Source organism: Polyodon spathula, chromosome 3 (genome assembly GCF_017654505.1).
Source record: "Polyodon spathula isolate WHYD16114869_AA chromosome 3, ASM1765450v1, whole genome shotgun sequence".
In the NCBI taxonomy this organism is placed as follows: domain Eukaryota; kingdom Metazoa; phylum Chordata; class Actinopteri; order Acipenseriformes; family Polyodontidae; genus Polyodon; species Polyodon spathula.
In genome coordinates this window covers 73,622,314-73,645,866 of record NC_054536.1, presented here as the reverse complement: position 1 = coordinate 73,645,866, position 23,553 = coordinate 73,622,314, and the positions used below count along the sequence as shown (strand labels likewise).

General features: G+C 37.4%; 1 protein-coding gene across 1 annotated transcript in view; it reads right to left on the bottom strand.

The window, feature by feature from the left end:
• Positions 1-6,197: 6,197 nt before the first annotated feature.
• Positions 6,198-23,553, bottom strand: part of LOC121313399 (uncharacterized protein C8orf34 homolog) — a 93,336-nt gene continuing 75,980 nt past the window's right edge. The window contains exons 10-13 of the mRNA XM_041245887.1: positions 22,357-22,430; positions 11,974-12,094; positions 8,924-9,435; positions 6,198-6,943 (exon numbers count right to left, since the gene is read on the bottom strand). Of these exons, the coding sequence (XP_041101821.1) occupies positions 6,815-6,943; positions 8,924-9,435; positions 11,974-12,094; positions 22,357-22,430 (836 nt within the window). The 3' untranslated portion in view covers positions 6,198-6,814. The remainder of the gene's footprint in view (positions 6,944-8,923; positions 9,436-11,973; positions 12,095-22,356; positions 22,431-23,553) is intronic.

Genomic DNA, 23,553 nt, shown 5'->3' with positions numbered 1-23,553 from the left:
GTGTGCTGTGAGAACTGTCCAAGTGTGTCGTGAAATTTTGAGCAAAGGTAATAAAAATCAATGTAAAACAAACATATTGTTTCATCTTAAACAATATTCAATCCAACCAAAATTACAACTCATAAAACTCGTGAAAATGAATCATCAAATATTTTAAAAGCGAGGTATCGGTCTTTCAATTCTAAAACGTGAACATTCTAAATGCAGGTGGCCAAAGGGTGAAATTGAGATGATGTGATAGTTTTTACTAGTCACCATAGAAACCAAGCAACGGCGTATGCATGCTTTTTTTGTTTACAGTAAAACAAGACAAAACAAGCTAGCAGACGCAGCGAAATTGATCGGCTCCACATTTGTTTGCCAGATCTATTTTATATCCCCTGATCTAAGAAGAAATGGATAAGTTTGTTGTCAAAAGAGGTGATTCCTCCGCTTATTCAATTGTTGATGAAACATCTGAACCCCCCCCCCCAAAAAAAACAAACAAGAACTGTTCAGAGACAGTATAAAGAGAGCTATCTGGCCTTTGGATTTTCATGGACAGGAGATGCCGCTAGCCCCTTACCTCAATGTCTCATCTGCAGAGAGAAGTTGGCAAATGCTGCGATGGTACCAAGTAAGTTAAAACACCATTTGCAGACAAAAGATCAATCTCTTGTGAACAAAGATATTCAGTACTTCAAGAGCTGTAAAGAACAAAACATGAAGCAGACCCAACGTCTGATTGAGTGTGTGCGGGTATCGGATAACGCTCAAGAGGCTAGTTACCTGGTGGCTGAGCTTGTAGCAAAATCAAAGAAGCCCCACACCATTGCTAAAACCTTAATCATATAAAAAAAAAATCATAGGAATGATGTTAGGAGCTGATGCTGTAAAAGATAATACAGTTCAACGACGAATTGACGACATGTCAGCTGATATTGAGGAAGTGCTGCAAGAGAAGTTAGCGACTAGAGGGAAGTTTGCAGATTGAGTCAACCGTATAAGCAGACACTGCCAGTTGCTGGCCAACGTTCGGTATGTTGATGGGGACTCCATTCAGGAGAATTTTTTATTTTGTAAGGAGCTACCGAGTCATGCGACTGGTGAGGAAATATTTCGGGTAACAGACACTTACTTTAAGGAAAACAAACTTACCTGGGCCATGTGTTGTAGCATTTGCACTGATGGAGCAGCTGCCACCAGAGTTTGCTGCAGTATTAGAGCAAACCGTGAAAATCGTGAATGACATAAAATCATGGCCATTGAAATAATGTTTGTTCACTATTTGTGTGCAGAGATGGGGACCGAGCATTAAAGTTACACACCGAGGTGCGATGGTTATCGAGGGGGAAGGTTCTCTCTCGTGTTCATGAGCTCCAGAGAGAACTGACAGAGTTTTCAACAATGCATTAACTGCGTTATAAAGAGTTACTATCTGATAATTACTGGTGAGCTAAGCGTGCATTTCTCGCAGACATTCTCAGCCATCTGAATGAGCTGAATACTAAAATGCAGGGGAAGAACGAGACAATCCTGACCATCACAGATAAACTTCAAGGTTTCAGGTCAAAGAGTTACTATCTGATAATTACTGGTAAGCTAAGCTTGCATATATTGCAGACATTTTTAGCCATCTGAATGAGCTGAATACTAAAATGCAGGGGAAGAATGAGACGATCCTGACCATCACAGATAAACTTCAAGGTTTGGCAAGAGACAGTGGCAGGGGGTTCACTTGAGATGCTTCCACTAGCATTGTCAGCTGCAGACGCAGCTGTCAAGGTGCACAGCCTCATATTCAAACGTCTCAAAACTCTGCAAGAGAAGTTTGAATGTTACTTCCCCTCCGCACATGTGGAAGACTATGACTGGATACGTGATCCATTTAGTTCACTTTCTTCCGATTCATCACAAAAGCTGACGTTAAAAGAAAACGAGGAACAGGCAGAGCTACGGATGGATCGCACAATGAAGCTGAAGTTTGGAGAGGTGTTTTTGGATGTGTTTTGGCTGACTGTGGTACATGAACATCCGACGATCTCTGACCATGCTATTGTTGTAGTCTTGCCGTTTCTGACAACATACCTCTGCTAGCTAGCATTTTCAACACTGGCATACGTAACAAACACCAGGAGGGAGCGCTTGTCAGTGGAGCAAGATTTGCGGGTGGCCCTCTCATCAATTCCTACCCAGATCAAAAGGCTCTGCGCACACCGGCAGGCCCAGGTTTCACTCTAACCCGGTAAGTTGCTATTTACTCTACTTTACTTTTTGCTCTGATCCATTAAATTTCAATTATTTATCCGGTTCAATTATTTCATACAAATTATACTTTTATAAATACGTTACAATGGATTTGAAACATTAATGCATTTGATCCTTGATAAGCTTGTTGTATGCACTATGTTGCAAACCTCTCTAGTAAGACCGTAACCATAGTAAATGTGATGTTTATGAGCTGAAAAAAGTCGGTGTGCCGTGGAATTGTTTGTCTCATTGAAGTGTGCCATGTTACTGAAAAGGTTGGGAACCACTGCCTTAGTGGATTCTTGCATACGGTGAGCACACTGCAGCATCTCATCTGCTGTGGTACCAAACAAATGCCATGAAGTGACCGGGACATCCAACATTGGTGCTTTATCCATGTCCATGAATCATGGGAAAAGTCCAAACTGCCTGCGGGCCGCTACCAGAGCAGCCAGGTTTCTGCCTACAGCCTGCCTGAGTTTGGACACACAGAGCAGGTTTTTGTTCACCAGGCACAGCACATCCAGTTATTGTGGCAAGGGCCTGTGGTTCGTAGAGAGGGACCGAAGCAAATGCGACTGCGACTACCAGGATGCTGTTATAATCCATGCAATGAAAATGAAAAACTCAAAACTGGATAGGACATAAGACAACTTTATTGCAAACATCTGGATTTTCTTGGCACTTATTATCAATACTCAAATATTAAATGCTGACGTTTTCAATTTTTTATGCTTTTATTGTCTTGTTAAACTCGAAGCTTTACCAGCAAATTTAAGAAGATAACTTTTTTTTTTTTTTTTTTAAGGAGAGTTTAATAACAATGGGGGAGTGCTACCTTCTATTAAACCGTTGACTGTGTTGAGGTGTCAAGAAGGTAGTGAGTCCTACCCATATCCAAATACGATTAAATACAAACTGAGAATGCATTAATTCTCCAGTTCTTAAATGGAAACAGCAAGGGGTAATTTTTGCCTGTGATAGGGTTAGCGGTTACCCCACTGTGGAAGAACGAGGAATAACAGGAAATGACTGCGGATCCTTTACTCTTACAGAGCAGTTGGCTGCTGATCAGATGTAAACACTGGCACGCAACAATGTAGAGAAAGGCAGTACCAACATCAGCTTTTCACCTTCCAGAAGGAGTCACTGTGGAGTTATGAACAAAAGATTCATTTTTTCTACTCATTATTCAGGTACTGTACCATTTCAGTGTTCAGGTTTGGGTCTCATAAAGGCTGATACAGACCTGATCCAGCTGCATTTGGGTTCAATCTTTGGTTTAAAACGGAAAACATTCAATCCAAAAATACCCCTGAACAAGAAAGGGTCCAGTGTTATTTTAATTGTATTTTGTTTGAATGAAAACTTGCATCTAACTACTATTGAATCACAAGTCCAAGAATATATTCTCTGTAGGTATCTATACTTACAAGTTCATCTGTACTTTATTTTATTTTTAAAAAGGCTTTGTCCTTGTTGATGTTACTGTAGTAAAACAGGATTTAAAAATTTAAAAAAAAAAAACTGTTGCCAGCATAGCGGTGCCAGAAATTCCTTTTCTACAGTTTTATGCCAAGATGTAGACCAGGCATTCTCTACTCAAGACTTTAACACCAGAACCACTGTGGCAGTCATTTTGAAGTTTGAGGTTTTCAAAATTTAAGTAGATATGCAAGAGAAAACATATGTTGTTTAATTGCTCATTTAAATATGGCATTTCGGCTGTGCTGATCTTTCATATGATGTGCTTGAATACAACTTGTGAGTTCCTCTTGAATTTTAATATTGATGTTGTTTAAAATATAACTGTCATAATGACGCCGGCAGTGGTTTTAGGGACGAGTGTAACCGTGGCAGTTCTACTGTTAAAGGGAGTGCTGAAGGGAGATGATGGATCTAGTGAAGATCGGACAGACTTACTGGCAGTAAACAAAAGTGATTATAAGACAACCTTTAAACAGCCCACAATGTTTTAGAGTAGTCCTGAAAAAATCTTGAAAATACAGCCTTTGTTATTATTATTTGTTTTAATTATTATTGTAACCGGACCTTTTCTAGTACTGCTCCAAAGTAGAAAACAGATTTAATACTGACACTTTTAACCACTGTGCTAAACATAACACATAGTGCTCCATGAGAACATTTTAAAAGTTGGGAACTACTGTTGTAATGTATCAAGTATTTATTTACTGTGTTTATTTTCCATTTGTTTACAGACCAATAATGTCACCGTGAAGGCAAAATGAAACTGAGGAAAAGGAATCGAAGGTTGATATTTTGCTTAAAGGCAAAATAAAGATAATACCACTGTTATTAGTGTTTTTATTGTTTCTTTTTTTTTTTAGTTTAGCATTAATACCAGAACACTGTGACTACTGGAGCAGACATCTTGCAATGCATTCTTTATTTGAATTAATATGATTAAACTGTCTCGATCTTTCAGATTTACTACATCTAGCTAACAGGCTTTTAATTACTTTTAGAAATACCTGCTGAAGTTTAATTGCTCTCCCTTTTATTTATATTTGCACTTGCATAACTCTAAGACTAAAGTTAACATCAGATAACTAAAGTTCTTTCTTTACCAACCAGTTATCTTAAATGAAAATCATCTATCTTAAACTGTGTATGATTGATTTGACACCAGTCTAAAATGTCTAAATTACATCATACATTTACATTTGCCAAGGAGTCTGAAATTTCAGATTTTCGAGGTGACAGCAGAATAATAAAATGCAAAGATGTTTGGCCAATATCTTGCCTCTGGGGTCTCTGATAAAACAAACGTTTCCCAAGGCATTAATTATCAAAATATGTTGAACATCACTTTGAAACATTAACAAAAATGTCATGTTCGTGTAGACCAGCAGACACAGTGTAAATCATTCAGTCGATAATTGCAACAGTGCACTGAAATGTAATTAAAACAACACATTTAAAACATTTCTAATTTCCTGGGACTAATCTGGAATGTAATTTTGCTGGAGGAAATTGTCAGTATGTTTACAAACACAAAATATTGTATGAGTATTGCAAATTGGTATTCTGAATAATAATTTAATATTCTGACTTTTATTCCATGTTTACATGCATACATACATATCCAGAATACTACACACTTTGGGCATGTGTTACAGTGCCTTGCAAAAGTATTCAGACCCCTGACCAATTCTCTCATATTACCGAATTACAAATGGTACATTGAAATTTCGTTCTGTTTGATATTTTATTTTTAAACACTAAAACTCAGAATCAATTATGGTAAGGTGACATTGGTTTTATGTTGGGAAATATTTTTAAGAAGAGTACAGTGCTGCAGATCGGAGCCTCTCACGGCACCACTTCTAAAATACCTTAAATCACGTAATAAAATACTGCAGCAATTGTAAATCATAGTGTTATTAATCAAGGCCGCCCTCGTATAATCACAGCCCTCGTTTAAGGGCTGCAGTCAGTAAGGGCTGCAGTCATATCTATATATATATATATATATATATATATATATAATACAACACACACACACACACACACACACACACACACACACACACACACACACACACACACACACAGTCAGACAAGTAGTATTGTGTTTCAAAAAACAGTCAAAAAGAAAGTGATTTCTATGATTTCTATAATTTATAATTGTTCTATTGAAAATATAAATTAAAAATAGATTCAGTTTTATAATAAAACAACAAATTATTACATAACATGCATGCAACGAAAAATAACATGCACAAACTAATATCATACTTTGACAAAAGTATTTGGGCAATCAACATATTTCATATGAAACCCATTCATTGCTAATTATTGACAATTATCATGATTGAAAACCAACACCTGATGATAATTATAGAATAAATAAATACATACTCATCAAGTGCTGAAAAATACATTGCAAATTTGTGATTCAAAAAAGCAACAAAAATTGTTAAAACAAAAGAGTGCAGCAACGATAATACATGAGTGGGTATCTGTGCCAGGGTAATTGAGATTCAGCCCATTTTAATTAGATATGCTGGACACTGGGTGTGAACAAAGACAAAAGTATTTTGCAAGGCAGCTATAGTCAAAATGCCTATGTCCTACACTGCAGTTGTTGTCACTATAATTACAGGTTTCATATTCAGAAGAAAACTGCAAGGTGATGAACTGCCAAAATAAGTCACAATTCCTCAATGATAATCACGGAATGGCCTGCCACCTGAATGCCAACTATCAGCCTTCTATCAGATCTGCTGTTGTGACTGAAACTAACAACAGGGAGAGAAAGGTACTGTATTTACAACCTGGCTGGGTATGACATCACTTTAAAGTGTGCAATTATGTAAGATTACCACTCCCTTACTAGACCACCAGGATAGTCTTATCAGGCTTTAAAAACACAACAAAATATCAAGCTAAATTTATAAGGGGCCATTTACCTTGAAAAAACATTACAACCTATAAATTGAAATGTGCACTATGTATACATTTTATGTGAATGATGTATAGCCTGTTGCATCATTGCCCATTGCAGCTGATTTATGGCAGACACCTTCACAGATAAGCTTTTAATAGATTCCCTTTAAACTCTCTACCCCAACCACTTTTGTAGTCTAAACTCACATTTGTCTTGATCAGCCTGATCCACACAATCACTGTTTGTGTCACTGGGGATTAGCCACGGCTGACGGGCAACCTGCAACTGCTGATAAGACTCATCCTACCAACAGAGAAAAGAAGAGAAAAGTGCCGACAAGTTACAGGTAAGATCAGTTGAGATACATTTTAAAAAGAAACAAGTGAAAATGACTTCATTTGATAAGAAAAAAATAAATAAATAAGCTTGTACTTAAAGTCAGCACCTGATAAAGATTCACTGAACAAGGTAGTTTCAAACATTTACCTCTACCAGTAATTTTATCTTTTACAAGCCTTCAGCAATTACACATTATGATTTATCAGTGGAAGCTTGTTATCGCTACCTGTACACACACCAATTATAGTTTATTACTGTAAATTCTTGAAATAACGGTGATATGAGATTTCAAATTAAGAAAAAAAAAAAAGAATCCTGCAGGGCTCATCATGCTTTCATTTTATATCAGAAGCGTACAGGGAGGGCCAGTGTAGTCCAGATATTTGTTCCAACCACACCATAAATTACTTATTTGACAATGAAACCTCTGTCCAGCCTAAAGTGGTTAATTATTTAATGATGATTAAAAAAAAAAAAAAAAAAACTGGAGTGGAATGGCCCTCAAGGCTGGGAGTTGTGCCCTCTGATCTATAGTGTATGATACACTTTATTTCATTTTCTTTTCTCGCTGATATTTGTGAACTTTCATAAATTAGTGGCTGCACCAATGCGTAGTATTTACTACCATTTGCTACAGTATGTCTATTCAAAATGTCTTAAGGTTTGCTGACCAGTGTTAAAAGTTATCTTAAAAGATAGGTGTTACTGCACCATTTATAAATGGAACATAGAAAATAATGAGGATATGTCAGTAGCTAGAGTTTGGGATCCTGTGGCAGATCTTGTGTTAAATTTAAACACATGACAAAGCAACTTTATAGTCATACTCAAAGAATGTTTTCATTAAAAAAAACACATAGCCAAAAACCACATAGTACTTTAATAAAAATCACTCTATGATATACAGTAAGCCTGTCAGAGCATGAACTGTATAACAGTAACAAACCACAGTAAGCTTTTGAGACTTACAGGTCCATAACATTTGCAAAGATGCACTGTAGTCACATTACTTCTACAGCTGTTTTTATTTTCCCTTAAATTAACTACACCTTGGTGTATAAAGCTCTGAGCCAAGCTATAATAAATAAATTACCCCCACGTTGCGTGCTAAGGACTTTTATGTGCTCTTATTTTACAGAAATGAAAGGTGATGGAAGACTTTTTGACATCCCGGGTGAAGGAAGTTGCTACGCTTCCTGTAAAAGTTTCCATGAACATGTTGACCAAATAAGATGATTGATCGACTCATCTTAAATCTCCATTAGAAAAAAAAAAAACAGATCTAAAAAATATTTCCTTCATTTCCACATGCCTTTTTTGGATTACTGATTCTGTTGAATATATTAATACAATAGTCAACGCAGGTGGCTTTAATAAAATGTGATTTGCGGGGTACACGTTTTTCATAAACTCTGATGTAGGCAGCCAAACTGACAAAAAATACTGAAATTCCTGTAAGAAATTAAGAGAGTTCACAAAGAACGGATTTCAGAGTAACAGTGCTTCTCAGCAGTGGGCTGTGAACAGGAGTTAAGAAAATAACACCTTATGTACATTTAACGATGTTTTCTACCAGATCAACCCTTGTTTTTTAAAGCACACAAATGAATGTTCCAATAGCTGTGACTATACAAAGAGCACAATGTATAGCATTTGTACGTATAGATATGTTAGGAGATCACATGGAAAGGGCTGCTTGTGCTAATACAAGGTAAGGAAATACATTTTAGAAACTGTTGTTAATAGTTGTAAAGGATGTTTGCAGCACAAATGGCCACATACTATAACACATGAGTATGAATACCTTCTCTTTGATCCAGTGTTTTAGCTTGATGTGTCAATATAATCTTGACACTATACATTAAATAATACAGTGTCTCATTAGGATTTACAAAAACATTTAAAATCAACTCCCTGCTCAGCCTCAGCATAAATATCTCTTACCTCTGACAGATTGTTTCTTTGAGTAGCAGCATGTCCCACACTTTCTCCAGCTATTTGCCCAATAGTCAGTCCTGTTGGTGAAAGCAGAGGCCCAACCTGACTTGTAGGTGTTACTGGCCTGTTCCTTTGGCTTCCAATGTTTCCCTCCTTGTTACCTTGTTTGCTAGGAGTGAGGGGTCGTGACAGTAAACTGTTAGGGGTCATGGGTCTACTACCTTGAGCAGAAGGTGTCCTGGGCCTGTTGGCAAGTGTGTTCGGAGTTTGGGGCCTACTGTTTTGGTTGCTTGGTGTCTGTGATCTACAGTTTGCTAAGGAGACTGGTTTGTTTCCTTGGAGTTGTAGCTGGCTGCTTTTACCAGCAAGGCTTCCTGGTGTTGGAGGACTGGAATTCTGACCAGGCAACGCCTGCTGGTTGCCTTGACGAGTTGATGTCAGAAGTAGACTGTTATGTGGACTGTTTGGGCTCCGAAGTAGAGTGGCTTCAGCAATCTTGGCCAGGTCTTTTTCAACTTCTGCAACAAGAAAATACTTATAATTGTAGATAAGAGATGATGAAAAAACTTAGAATCTAAAATCTAAAAATATTCAGATTCGGGCTGCAAACTTTTAAACTGTCTGTATGTGCTCTTATGTTTACATATGCTTATTCAATTTTAATGAAACATGGCCAGTCTTTAGCTATTTATCGTATCACAATATATGGAGGATATATGGAGGATATATGGGTATATGGAGGAATCTGTCCACCTGTACGTATGTCATTCCTGCACAGGGAAAGTAGGTCAATGTCAACTACTTTTTCATGTTATCAATAACATACATTTTGTATTTACATTAATTGGAAATATATGGTGAATACTAAGACAAGCCAAAGAAGACTCCATTGGAATAAACTATATAAATTAAACTATATAAGAGGTTTACATTAAAAAAAACAAAAAATAAAAAGATAAACATTACAGTAGCATATTTATTAATATCACTCATAGTTAAATTAACTTGAATACACTACCAATAATGTGTTTAGAGGTGATTCTCAGGTATCTGCTACATCAAATCATGATCTGTATTTTAAATGTACTTTTTGTAATTTTTTTTTTTTTTTTTTTGTTTGTTTGTTATCACCTGAGGAAGCACAGAGGGGAGAAAACAGATAATTGATTAATTGAGATTTCAGTGCTAATTGAGATTTCAGCTTCTCTGGTTGTAGAGATTTTTGAAGAATTCTTCAAAGATTAGAATCCCTTTACCCATTCTGGATTACTATGAACTAGACAAGTAAGTAAATACTTCTCTGACATAATCTGATTACCAGGGAACCTTCAGTGACTAGGAACATATTACCATGTGAGGTGAAACAGACTAGTGGAAAATTGATAAGCAGCACTTCTCTGCCTCTAAATACCAAGTTAATATTACTCAAATTACTGTAGGTCTGGATTAGAAATCAAACAGGAACTACGCTAGACCAGGATTGAAGACAGGGTTTTTTTTTTTATTATTATTTGTTATGGATTGTCTTTTTAAATGAGAGACAGTGATGTATGTGTCTCCAATATAACTTTAAACAGACTTACCAATCTCTAATTAAAAATCTTGACTCAAAACATTATTTCATACAAAAACAAAAGGAGGAAATATAAAACAACCAGCATAGTAAGACTGTAGTTATCAGAGTACTACATGTACGACAACTGTTGTCATTACACATCAGCAGCCCACAGTGACTTCTACAGAAAGCAACACCAAACAGCTGGTATTTTTGCTGGGGTGACACATATTGTTACATCAGCTTTTAAGATGGAAAAGGGTACAGACAAAAAGGATAAAAATGCAATTGAGTTGCACATGAACCTGATGGCATTGTGCCTAATAGAAGGTATTAAGTGAAGACTGCCCGGTAACGTCTTAAATTGGCAAGTCTAACCCCTTTCTGTTTTTACAGCTATTTAACCCCTGCAAATGAAAGCTTGTGTGAATAATTTCATTAAACTAGTCAAGCGATGAAGCTAACCACCAAATCAAAATAATCACCAGATACAACGTCTAAGACCTTACTTTCTGAATGGAAAACATCAGCAACTTACCAAAGTTCCAAATGGGGGAAATTAGGTTGCTCGATGGATTAGTTCACAGCCTTCTGGGAAACTACTTTTGATTCTAGCTTGGTACAAAGTTACCCAAAATCAATACCATCTGATGTCTTTAAACAGTCATGGACTCCCGTTGAAGTGAGTTTAGATGCAGTATGCCAGCCTACTATTACAAAAGACACAATATCTTCATTATTGTAGGCTAGTTTGTGATATGCTTAGCTTTTCCAGTTTGTAATCAATAGTAAACCAGCATCTTCATTGTACCGTACTATGGAGACATCTAAGAAACCTACGGCTTAACACTAGATTTACAACTAAGAATGATGAGTCATAATACATTTTAACAGTGGGAAACAATATGCTTTGCATGGCTGGGTATTTTTAAAATGTGTGGTTTGCAACAGTGATCCAGAATAAAAGGCAAGACATTGGTAAACAAAGAACTGCCAGGCACATGTCTTAAATTGTCTGCCTTATGGTACTGTTGCCTTTGGTCTAACAAGCTGCTTTCATGTTGCTAATAAATTATTTTTGAATGCTGCATATACGTGCTGCTCATTAGAACTATGTTTGCTGAATTGCCTGAACTCTGTATCCTTAAAAGGAAATACATAAAATAATGAAACAAAGAGCATACCATATTTATTTGTTTTTTATTGCTATTTAATAAGAATCTGAACGCTCCCGCAGTGCTAGTCACAAGTTTTGGCAACTCTGTTATTCTTACTTTCATAATACATTAATAAAAATGTACTGGATGATTGCTTTCCTAAACACTTTAATTGGTAGATCGGCCTTTAGTTACTCAATCATGCTTTTGGTTCCAATATATTTTTGGAATTGAAATGGGTATTATAAACCCTCTTCTGATGTGTCAGTATTGATAAAATAACAAATGGATAAAAAAAAGGCTCAACTATTTATCACTTAGTAAGAATATTTGTCACTGCATACCAGTGAGATGCTTCTCCATACAGTGCAGTTCCTTTGTGGAGAAGGACTCCTTCAATTGTTTCTGCCTTAGGGAGCTCCCGCTTCTGGCATACATGGCATCTGAGTCCCAGACTGGTTGACGCTATTTGAGATTAAAAAAAAAAAAAAAAAAAAAAGTCATTTTAGAAAGATACTTTAAAATCACTTTTATATGCACAGCCATAATGCTTTCAAATAATGTCCTTTGCAACAATTACAGTTGTAATTATTATTTACATGAGAATGCATAAACAGTTTCAAACAATTTAGAAAGTTATAACGTAACCCTTGTCAGTATGGGTAACAGAAACAGCGTTTTGGAAAACTGCCCTATTCAAACAAAGCTTTGACTGTATGATGAATTTAAAAAAAAAGATATGAAACTTGGCTTCTTTAACAACATTTTTACACATGTACAAATGCATATTTAATTAATCAAAATGTTTTAAATAAATAAATACCACATTAAAATGTCATAAAATTCCATAAAATAACAATTATCGTGATGACTTTCTATACCGGCTATTTAAATAATTAGCACAAAAAGTGTGAAAAAAAGAACTGCTTCATTTACCAGATTTAACCTTAAAAGGGACATATTATACAATAAGAATTAGTCAATAAAGCCAGTTAAAGAGAGACATCTTTGAAAAATGTACAAACTGCATTTTTTTAGCAAGAATGTAGTTAAAGGTGAAAGAATACAAAATAAGCCTCACACTAAAAAAAATACTGCTAATTTATTAAGCGTGAAAGAAAACCTTAAAACAACAGCAACAATAAAAACACACCACTTTTTAAATTAATACCCAATATGAACTGAAGATTCTTTTGAAAAATTTAAGAAAAAAACAACACATTTCATGATCTTCCTGTTTAGCATAATAACTTAAAAAAAGGAATGACTTCTGTGACTGTGTGTGTGTGTGTGTATCTAAATCTATATCTATATCTATATCTATATCTATATCTATATATATATATATACACACACACATACAGTGGCTTGCAAAGGTATTCAGACCCCTGACCAATTCTCTCATATTACAGAATTACAATGTTGGGAAATATTTTTAAGAAAAATAAAAAACTGAAATATCTGCTTGCATAAGTATTCAACCCCTGTGCTGTGGAAGCTCCTAGTTTGCACCGATGAAAGAAATTGCCCTAACGAGGACACAATTACTTTACCATTGGCCTCCACCTGTGAACCATTAACGTTGCTGTCACATTTTCTGGATAAAAACCCCACTGTTGAAGGATCATTGGTAAAGCTGTGAATCTGAAGAAAAATGAAGACCAAAGAGCATTCTACAAAAGTCACAGATAAAGTAATACAAATGCATAGATTAGGGAAAGGGTACAAAATAATATCCAAGTGTTTGGCTATCCCAGTGAGCACAGTTGGATCAATAATCAGGAAGTGGAAGCTGCATCACACCACCCAGGCACTGCCAAGAAAAGGCAGTTCCTCAAAACTCAGCGCTCAGACAAGAAGGAGACTTGTGAGAGAAGCCACAGAGAGGCCAACAATCACTTTGAAGGAGCTACAGAGTTCAGTGGCTGGGAGTGGAGTAATGGTGCACCAGTCAACCATATCAAGAGCTCTGCATAACACTGGCCTGTATGGGAGGGTGGCAAGAAAGAAGCCGTTACTCAAAAAGTACCATCTGAAAGCATGTCTGGAGTTTGCCAGAAAGCATGAGAGTGACCCAGCTGCGATGTGGGAAAAAGTTTTGTGGTCAGATGAGACCAAGATAGAGCTTTTTGGCCAAAACTCAAAGAGCTATGTGTGGTACAAACCTAACACTGCCCATGCCTCAAGACACACCATCCCTACAGTGAAGTATGGTGGTGGCAGCATCATGCTGTGGGGATGCTTCTCATCAGCAGGGATTGGGCATCTTGTTACAATTGAAGGAAGAATGGATGGAGCAAAATACAGGAAAATACTGCAAGAGAATCTGCTTCAGTCCGCTAAAAAACTGAAGCTTGGGAGGAAATTCACTTTGCAGCAGGACAATGAGACCAAGCACAAGACAAAAGCAACATTGGAGTTGCTCAAGAACAAAAAAGTGAATGTCCTACAGTGGCCCAGTCAAAGTCCTGATCTCAATCCCATTGAGAATCTGTGGACTATTTGAAAATTGCGGTCCACAAGCGTCGTCCAACCAACCTGAACAACCTGGAGCAAATCTGCCAAGAAGAATGGGCCACAATCACTCCGACACTGTGTGCAAAGCTGGTACATACTTACCCCAAAAGACTTAAAGCTGTTATTGCAGCGAAAGATGGCTCTACCAAATATTAATGTGTGGGGGTTAAATACTTATGCAAGCAAGATATTTCAGTTTTTTATTTTTCTTAAAAATATTTCCCAATATAAAACCAATGCCACCTTACAATAATTGATTTTGAGTTGAAGTGTTTTAAAATAAAATATCAAACAGAATGAAATTTCAATGTACCATTTGTAATTCAGTAATATGAGAGAATTGGTCAGGGGACTGAAAAAGGCACTATCCTAAAGGCCCTGAATAAGATATATAAGGAGGCTGTGTGATCTGTTGGTTAAAGAAAAGGACTTGTAACCAGGAGGTCCCCGGTTCAAATCCCAGCTCACTCATTGTGTGACCCTGAGCAAGTCACTTAACCTCCTTGTGCTCCATCTTTTGGGTGAGACATTGTTGTAAGTGGCTCTGCAGTGGATGCATAATTCACACCCCCTAGTCTCTGTAAGTTGCCTTGGATAAAGGCTTGTGCTAAATAAACAAATAACAATGTAACAAAACTGCTCAGCCAAGCCTGTGACTCAGTGAACTGCAGGTACTTCCTGTGTGCTGGGGATGTGGGAATAAGTGTTTTTCAGGTCCTCTGTAGCCTGGCTATGAGTGTTCAACATCTTGTAGAAAACAAAAAGATGATTTATTACAGTTTCGTGTTAAAGGCTGACAAGTGCACATCTGTTAATTTTTTAATAAATTATTTCCATTACATGAGAGTAGATGTTAAAACTTCATGCTAATTTGAACTCGGCTCTCGCCAAGATAAGCACCAACTAAGATGTAGCTTTACAGTAAACTAATGTGATCCTATCTGCATCTCCATCCATTTGCATTTCTTTCCATCTGATGATGTAGATATCCTTCTGCCTGGTGTTCATGGCTGAAATGTAATACTGCCTCCAGGGATCAGCTTATTTTGTCTCCCCAGTGAATCAGCACACAAGCCTGAATGGATACTAGCTATCCCAAAGTGTTGAAAGACTTACTTACTGTCTGAGAAAACAGTTTGATTTGCTCTTCCATTCATTCATCAACCTATTTAAAAAGTATTTAACATCATAATTTTTAAAGATTTCAACAATTCCTATACATCAGTTAATGTGCATCGTGAAACTCAGTCTTTCTGTCTAAAGGCTGCTAACACCAGGCGCAATGTGACAAGTGAAACTGTAATTGACCAATCAGAGAACAGCTTCAATGCACGTGGTCCAGCAGGGTGAAGCAGTATCCAAAATGACAAAGGAAAAAATAATACTTGCCGTGGAAAAATACATAGAGCTTTGTGACAAAGATCATCGCAATTATAAAGATACAAATTTTAAAGGTAATATAAGGGAGCATTTCAAAGGCACTGGATACACCTGGTGTGAATTATTGTCATATATGTTGAAATACCATTAGAGAAGGCACTCATAATTACTACATCATGTTGACGAATACATACCAGTCTTGATCACAGTTTTGTCAATAGCAATTTTTTATAGTTTTATTGATCTGGCAGTTTTCCAATCTGTCTCATTGCCTCTGTGTCGCTTCTGTTGTGTATAGTCATGTCGCTGCGAAAGAATCTTGTTATCCATTGCAAAATCGTGTCTGTTCTGGTGTGTAGTGGCCTTAAGTTTCCAGTACACATTATGCTTAAACATTAGGTAGCACTAATTACTTGAAGGAAGTGTAACCCATTTCTAACTTTGTCAAATTATTACTAGCATCTAATTGTACATAGTATATATAATTTTTTGTATTAATTTGTGGAAAAGTTAACTGACATTTCCAACAAATTAAGTTAGTCTGATTACTATTATTATAGTCCACAGCTTTCTACTCATAGTTACAGCAATTAAAACACAAAACTGAGAGTAGTGCTGCAGGAAATAAAACCACAATAAAGCCAACCACAAATAGTTTTATAATGCAAAATTATATATTTTGTGTCTGTTAGTAGATATTAAAAGCATAAACATTTTAGGAAAATAATTTCCTTCCAAGTTTAAAAACAAAAATTAAAAATCACTTTTTGATCAGTTTTAGACAACATAAAGTATCTGCATGTGTTCAAGTAGACCACAAGTGATGTGAAGAATGTGAGGTGCTGTTTCAAATGGTTATTTCACAATTTAGTTTTTATTTAAGCAGTAACTTAAGGACTGGTTATGTGTACAAGGAAATACACTGACTCTTGAGTGGATAAATGGTCCCGTCCTTATTGAAGCTGGTTAAACAAGCTAGGGCAGCTGCTTTGCCTTTGGCTTGTCCTTCGGCTTCTGTCTGTGCAGGGTGGCAAAACCTATTAAAGCCTCCTCGGCGAGCAGCCGGGGCCAGTTCTGAGCATCAGCTCTGGCAGCGGGCACAACCGGCTGTACTGCTGGTATCCATAATGGAGGTGGTCGTTTGGGAAGCAGACGAACCAGCTCCTCAGTGGATTCCCAACCACAGTGAGAGCGCTGCATCATCTAGTCCACCGTGGGACCAAACGTATGCCCTGGAGTGATCAGGGCGCCCAACAGCGGTGCTTTGTCCCTGTCATGCACGCAAGTCTGGGAAAGCCCAAGCTGCCTACGCGCAGCTACCAGTGCAGCCAGGTTTCTACCTATAGCCCGTCCGTTAAGCTTGGACACACGGAGCAGTCAACCAGGCACAGCTCATCCAACTGTTGTGGTGATGGCCTGTGGTTTTCAAAAAGAAGATCCGGGTGAACTGGTGGGGATATGGGAGAGGCAGTAGGCTCGTCGTCGAAAATTGACTAAATTGCTTACCCTGCTGTAGGCCAGGGCACTTGCAAGATTGCAGTGGCCCTCTTGATTAGCGGTATAAGCTCTGCCGACAGGGAGAGCTTAACCGCAGGGGACATGCTGTCGGACTCCACATTCTCATTTGGGAACGTTCCTGAAGTAATTCAGTGAGAACAGTTCCTTGGTGGGAAACAGCTGCCCAAAGCTTTTCCATATGCTCCGAGTCTGCTGATCGACCTGGAACGGCGACTCTTCTTCCTCTTCCTTGGGGGAGGGGAAGGAAAGGCAGAGCTTGAGGAGGACGAGGAAGACCGTGAGGATGGTTTCCTGCCTAGGCTACTTTCCCGGGTGTGTCGACCACTCTCCCAGCCGTGGAGTGAGGACACAACCACCTCTATAAGAGTAGTTGATTGAGAAGAGTGGAGCAGGAGTAAAGGACGCAGAACATTTCTTAGAACTGCAGGATAGGGGGCTCCAGAATGGCGCATCCAGTAAAGGAGCTCCACGTGGATGTGCCCTATAGCCTGGAGGTCACAAGTTTAAATCCAGGTTATGTCTCTGCCGACCGTGACCAGGAGTTCCTAGGGGGTGGCGCATAATCCGAGCGCCGCGCAGGAGAAGGGAGGGCTAGGTTAAATAATTGTACACGACTAAATTGGGGAGAAAATAATAAAAATAATAATAATTGGCGACAACTAAAAAAAACAAAAGAACTGCAGGATAGCCGTTTCTCAAGCATGCACTTGGAAAAAGGGGCACAAAACTCACAGAAGCTGAGATTAGCCAGTGCCTCCTTGGCATGCCCTGGCCCCAGGCAGTAAGAGCACCTGCTGTGCTTGTCCTTAATAGGCAGACTGCCCTGGCATGTCTCACAGGGATAGAATTCGGGTATGATGAAAGGAGCAAGCAATGCAGTGTACAGATACAGTTGTACAGGTGCTGCCTCAATCTGCTTATAGATATGGACCAGGCGGGTCAAGACCTGAGTGGAACTGGTTTGGTACCGGACCATTGACTTGAGCACCGGTTGGTAGCAGGCTGGAACTGGGTCCATTAGGTACCGGTTTGAGGTATTTAACACTGGGTCGATATAGGTACGCAACTGGGTTGGTCAGTTCAGTGACTTTAGCACCGGGTCAATACGGGTATGGTCTGGGATGGCGCCGGAACTGATGCAGTGACCTCAGTACCGGATCGGTACGGGTCGGCCATTTCGCAGTCACCATGGTTGGCAACGTACAGGGATGCCCACCTGTAAAAGCCACTGGCAAAACTTGAAAGGGGACAAAACTACTAAAGCACAGCTGAAACTATGTCACCCCGAAATTACTATTTTGTGTTTACTGATTGCCATTACATTTTGAGACGGTGAGCATGGAGTTATCTGCTGATTTGGATAGGAATTACCCTCAGTGTTTGCCACCCATGTGATATAAGTTACAGAAACATACCAAAAGAAAACAAAAAAATACTTCGAAAACAGTGTAGGAGGTTAGTTATTGTCATGTGTTATAGTCTACATGTGTACTTTTCACTGGAATACATCCGCCCCACCACCAAGAATGTGAGATTTTGGGACCAGATTTGTTATTAAGATTACCTCATCATTCGTGAATAGCCTATGGTTTTTAAACCAGAATTATACTACACCCACCTCTCCTTAACCCCCCCATGAAGACAGTGACTAAGAGTAGAATTACTGCCATGCTCCAGCTTAGCTAATAAAATAAAATAATAAAATATACATTACAAAAATAGGAAAATGATTGAGCCACTTAATGTGTTGCCTTTGGACTCAAGGCATTCACAGAGTTTCAATACAAATCCTTAAATTACTTGTTACACTAATTACTCATTAGCAGGTGTAATTATAATGAGTTATTAAACAGAAAGCCACAATATTAAGCTATGTGTGCTGAAGAATCTGGAAAGGTACAGTGCTCTGACAGGCTCATACTTGTAGTCTTGTGTGGAAAATATTAGAACCTAGTCTTAACTTGTCTGGCAATGGATATCTGAAGACAAAATACACTTAACTAAAAACGAAAAAAAAAATATCTGTGTATATATGCATATATACACAGTTGGACACAAATGCAGAGATGAACATACTACAAGAAAATGTGTCTTGATTCAAAGTAAGGCCTGTGAATATTTAATATGCATTGAGGTTGTGCTTCACTGTAGAGGATCTGACATTTTGGTGTAGCCAATAAACAATTTCAGTGCAGATGAAGGGGGGAAGTGGATACACTCCCATTACCATCTGTATCACATGTGTGCTTTTGATTGCGCATTACCATTTCTGTAAAAAGGTCAAAAACAGTTTTATTTGTATCACCCTAGGCTAGTGTCATTCAAAATCCATTGAGGGTATACAGTAGGGCTCGGTGACTTTGAACCTTTCAATAAATTGACTGGGAAAGTGGGTACAAACACTTTTCTTCATGTAGAGAATACTGTTTTTTGATGTTTTAATCAAGTCTACGTGGGATATCAAAACCTGTTTTAATGTAGAAAACGTACATGTTTTTAGTGGTAGATGGTGTTTTAAGTAAAATTAAAAGATGCAATGCTTGTTTTTTGCGACAGTCAGTGTTTTCTTCCAAAGTAGCAGATGGGTTCTTGCATTTTAGATCATTGAGCATTTAACTCGTTTTTCTTTTTTTTTTTTTTTACAAGACAAAAAACTTGTGCTGCAGACATACATTGGTCTCATTTAACATTTTTCAAAATACTGTAATTCCACATGTTTATTTGTTTTTTTTTAAGGTACCATTTTCATTGCTCATGTACTCCCTTAGCCAACAGAAGAGATAAGTAATGAAGGACGCCCGCCTCCCTGTCAGTTATCAGTGAGGTGACAATTCTAGTGGCTGATCACTTTTGACTTCCTCTTCTCAAAAATACTGTGGCAAGTTTGCACATTTTTCCATTTGTTTAGAAATGAACGAGTATTGGAAACTTGATAAAAATGTTCGAGTAGTAATTTTATTTAGAATACTCGATTACTGAAATATACTGCCTTCACCCCTATGATACAGTACTTTCAAGAGACACACCACATAACAAAAACAAACCCTGCACAGTTAAAAAAAAAAAGAAAAAAAAGAAAGAAAAAATCTTCTAAAAATTCTTCAGATATAAGTAATCTAATAATACATGTTTGATTTTTTTATTGTCAAAATGGGGTATGCAGCTTTCAATATTTAACCTTGATTAACTCAGCCAAGCAAGTGTCGGCTCCATGAAAACGTATGTCACACCATTTGGAACTATAAGAGTACACATTTCCATCAAAGACAAATCTATTAGTTAATTTGTAAGGAAAATAAGTCAATAAGACAAAACATTTAGGCTATGACTATATATACAGCCTTGATCATAACAAGGAACTAGCCGAAAGATTTGCCTATTTAACTTAGTTTCTTATGAGTATGATGAAGTGTTTTTGAAGTTATGAATAATTACGGTGGTTTGGATTAAAGAGTAAATAGAAGGTTTCTGAAAAATACAGCGTTACACGTCCACACGTGTTGCTACAACTGTAACGTAACAGTAATGTTTCTTTTCATTGTTAACAACCTGAAAACTTTTTTACACTTAAAACTTTAAAGACTGTTCAAAGCTCTTTTCAAAATGGCCGCTCTAGTGCAATGGTAGTGTAAGGATTATTGGCCACATTGTCAAACAGGTAACACAGCAATAACGATCCATGATGTGGTGCGGAACAGAAAAGCCAGAGCACTTGTTATGTTTTTATTTTTTTTATTTTTATTTTTATTTGTTTTGTGCAGTGATTTAAAGGACAGATCTAAAAACCCAGTGCACTAGAGTGGTAATTTTGAGAGAGCTTTGAAACAGACTTTAAAGTTGTAAGGGTAAAACGTTGTCAGGGTGTTAACAATGAATAGAAAAATTACAGATATGTTATTTAAACAGTTGTAGCAACACAAGGGGATGTGCAATGCTATATTTTTCTTAACCTTGCTATTTGCTCTTTAAGCAATCTTTTCTGCCAGCTGTTTCAGTAATGCTAATGTAAGTGGCATTTAATATATTTCCTTGTTTGCAAAGTTCAAGCAACAAAATCAAAACAGTCTTTACTTAAGTAACCTGGGAAACACTATTTATAAATGTCACCTACTGCTGATGCTTAAAGAAATGCCAGAAAATGTTGCCTGAAAGTATTCTCGTGTTACATCGCCTTCCAAGCTATAAAAAATGGATAATGAGAGTTGCATGTCTTCAGAGTTAAACAAAACTGGCAGATCTGAAAGAGACAAACCGAAAGGTTTGTCTATTTTATTTAGAGGTTGATCTGATTATCACTCACTGGATTAAGCCAATGATGGATTTTATTGGTGCATTTTACAGCACAGGGGATTCCCCCTGGATTGCACCAACTACACATTTTTAGATCTGATCCCCCAATTACCATGGATTGGTGGTTGATTCAGACCAGTGGGACTAAACTTCTCAAATAAAAACTAGCTGTACTTTATCAACCCCTTACTAGTTTAGTAATTCAGTGAATATATGAGACAGACACTGTCAATTCAGGATTTTACTAAGAGACATTTTTTAGTCTGTTTTACTTGCACAAACATATTAATGAGTTCAGACATTGGCCAGCAAGGTTCTTTTGTCCACCTGATCTCATGATCTATTCTAAACTTACAGGGCAAGTCCTCCAAGATGTAGACACAGCTCAAAGCCATGTACCTATTGAAACTGGCATATACACTATAAGGTTGAGGTACCAAATTATGGGCAAAAGATTATAGAATGACCACCACGCTCCATAAAAAGGTCATCAATCTGTAATAGGGAGTGGTTCTATTGTTGAGGTTATACTAAAAACATGGAGTTTGCTGAATTTCTACAGGAACACAAAATACCTTTTGACAGAATTGTTTTATGTTTGTTGGGCCTGTTCTAATACTTGACTATACAGTATCCCTAGTACAGAAGAATAGATGAATGGGATAATTATAGCTCATATTAAACTGTATGTCAAATTTATGTCATTAAATTACATTTCATTTTTGTTTATTTCTAGTTTTGTATCTGCAGTGTTTTGTGTTCTTTGTGGATAAATAAGAGGACAGTCTAATAAATCCAATTTATCACCTTTTATTTCTGCATGTAATACCATGAGAATGTCTATTTAAAACCAGTTTACCAAGTACAAGTCTGCCATTGGTTAAAAACAGTAAAACATATATGCAATTTTCATTTTCATTTCATACTACTGCACTCACTCAGTAGATATTATAGAACAAACAGCATATTTAATTAATCATGCAATATGATAAGATGTTTGTTAGTAATTTAAACCTACTTACAGGCCCAGTCACTTGAGAAGCACTCTCAAATTCTTCCTCATTCTCTAACAGAGGTTCAACCCCAGGTAACGAACCTGCTCCAAAACAAAAGAGAAACATTGACATCATCCTTCAGGAATAAAATGTCTTAAACTTAACAATTAAATGTCGGTTCACACACAGATAAGAAAGTGAGAAACAGTTTTCAGTTACCCATACAGCTGTATGCAAAAGTTTGGGCACCCTTGGAAAAAATTTATGTTACAATGAATCTTTCAGTGAACAGAAGTTGACCTGACCTCTACATGGTACAAAGTTAAACATGACACCTTTCTGCAAAATGTAATACAGGATTACTATTTATTTGCATTTATTACAGATTCAAAATAATAAACAAATGTGAACATGGTACGTGCAAAAGTTTGGGCACCCTTTTAGACCATTCTTAATTACTTCTTAAAAAGATGACTACTAAGGCCCAGAAAGGTTGGTTCACTCATTAGGGCTTCAATTAGTCAGATGAAGTCAATTCCAGTGTTGAACTATTACTCTGCAGTAACTTCATACCTTCTAATTTGTCAGACTGTGATGGTTGTTCTGCCTGTTTTCAACAACCATGGGCTCCTCTAAGCAGATGTCTGAGGACTTGGAAATTAAGATAATTAACTTTGACAAAACAGGAGAAGGCTATAAAAAAACTCTCTCTCAACACTTCCAGCTAGCAATTTCAAGTGTCAGCAACATTGTCAAGAAATGGAAGTTAAATGGAACAGTTAAAGTCAAGGCAAGATCTGGAAGACCAAGAAAAATATCACATAGACTTGCCCGAAAACTAGTCAGATCTGCACAACAGAAACCACAGGTCACTGCAAAGGACCTTCAGAACAGTTTAGCTGACACTGGAGTAGTTGTTCACAGGTCCACAGTACAGCGTACCTTACACAACAAGGATCTGCATGGGAGTGTTGTCAGAAGGGAACCTTTTCTATGACCTCATCACAAACGTCAGCGTCTAAAGTATGCAAAAGAAAACCTTGACAAGCCTGAAGCTTTTTGGAACAATGTGCTTTGGACTGATGAAATGAAAATTGAACTGTTTGGCCACAACCAAAGAAGGTACATTTGGAGAAAAAAGGGTGAAGCATTTCAAGAAAAGAACATCTTGCCAACTGTTAAGCACAGGGGTGCCTTGGGGTTGTGTGGCAGCCAGTGGAACTG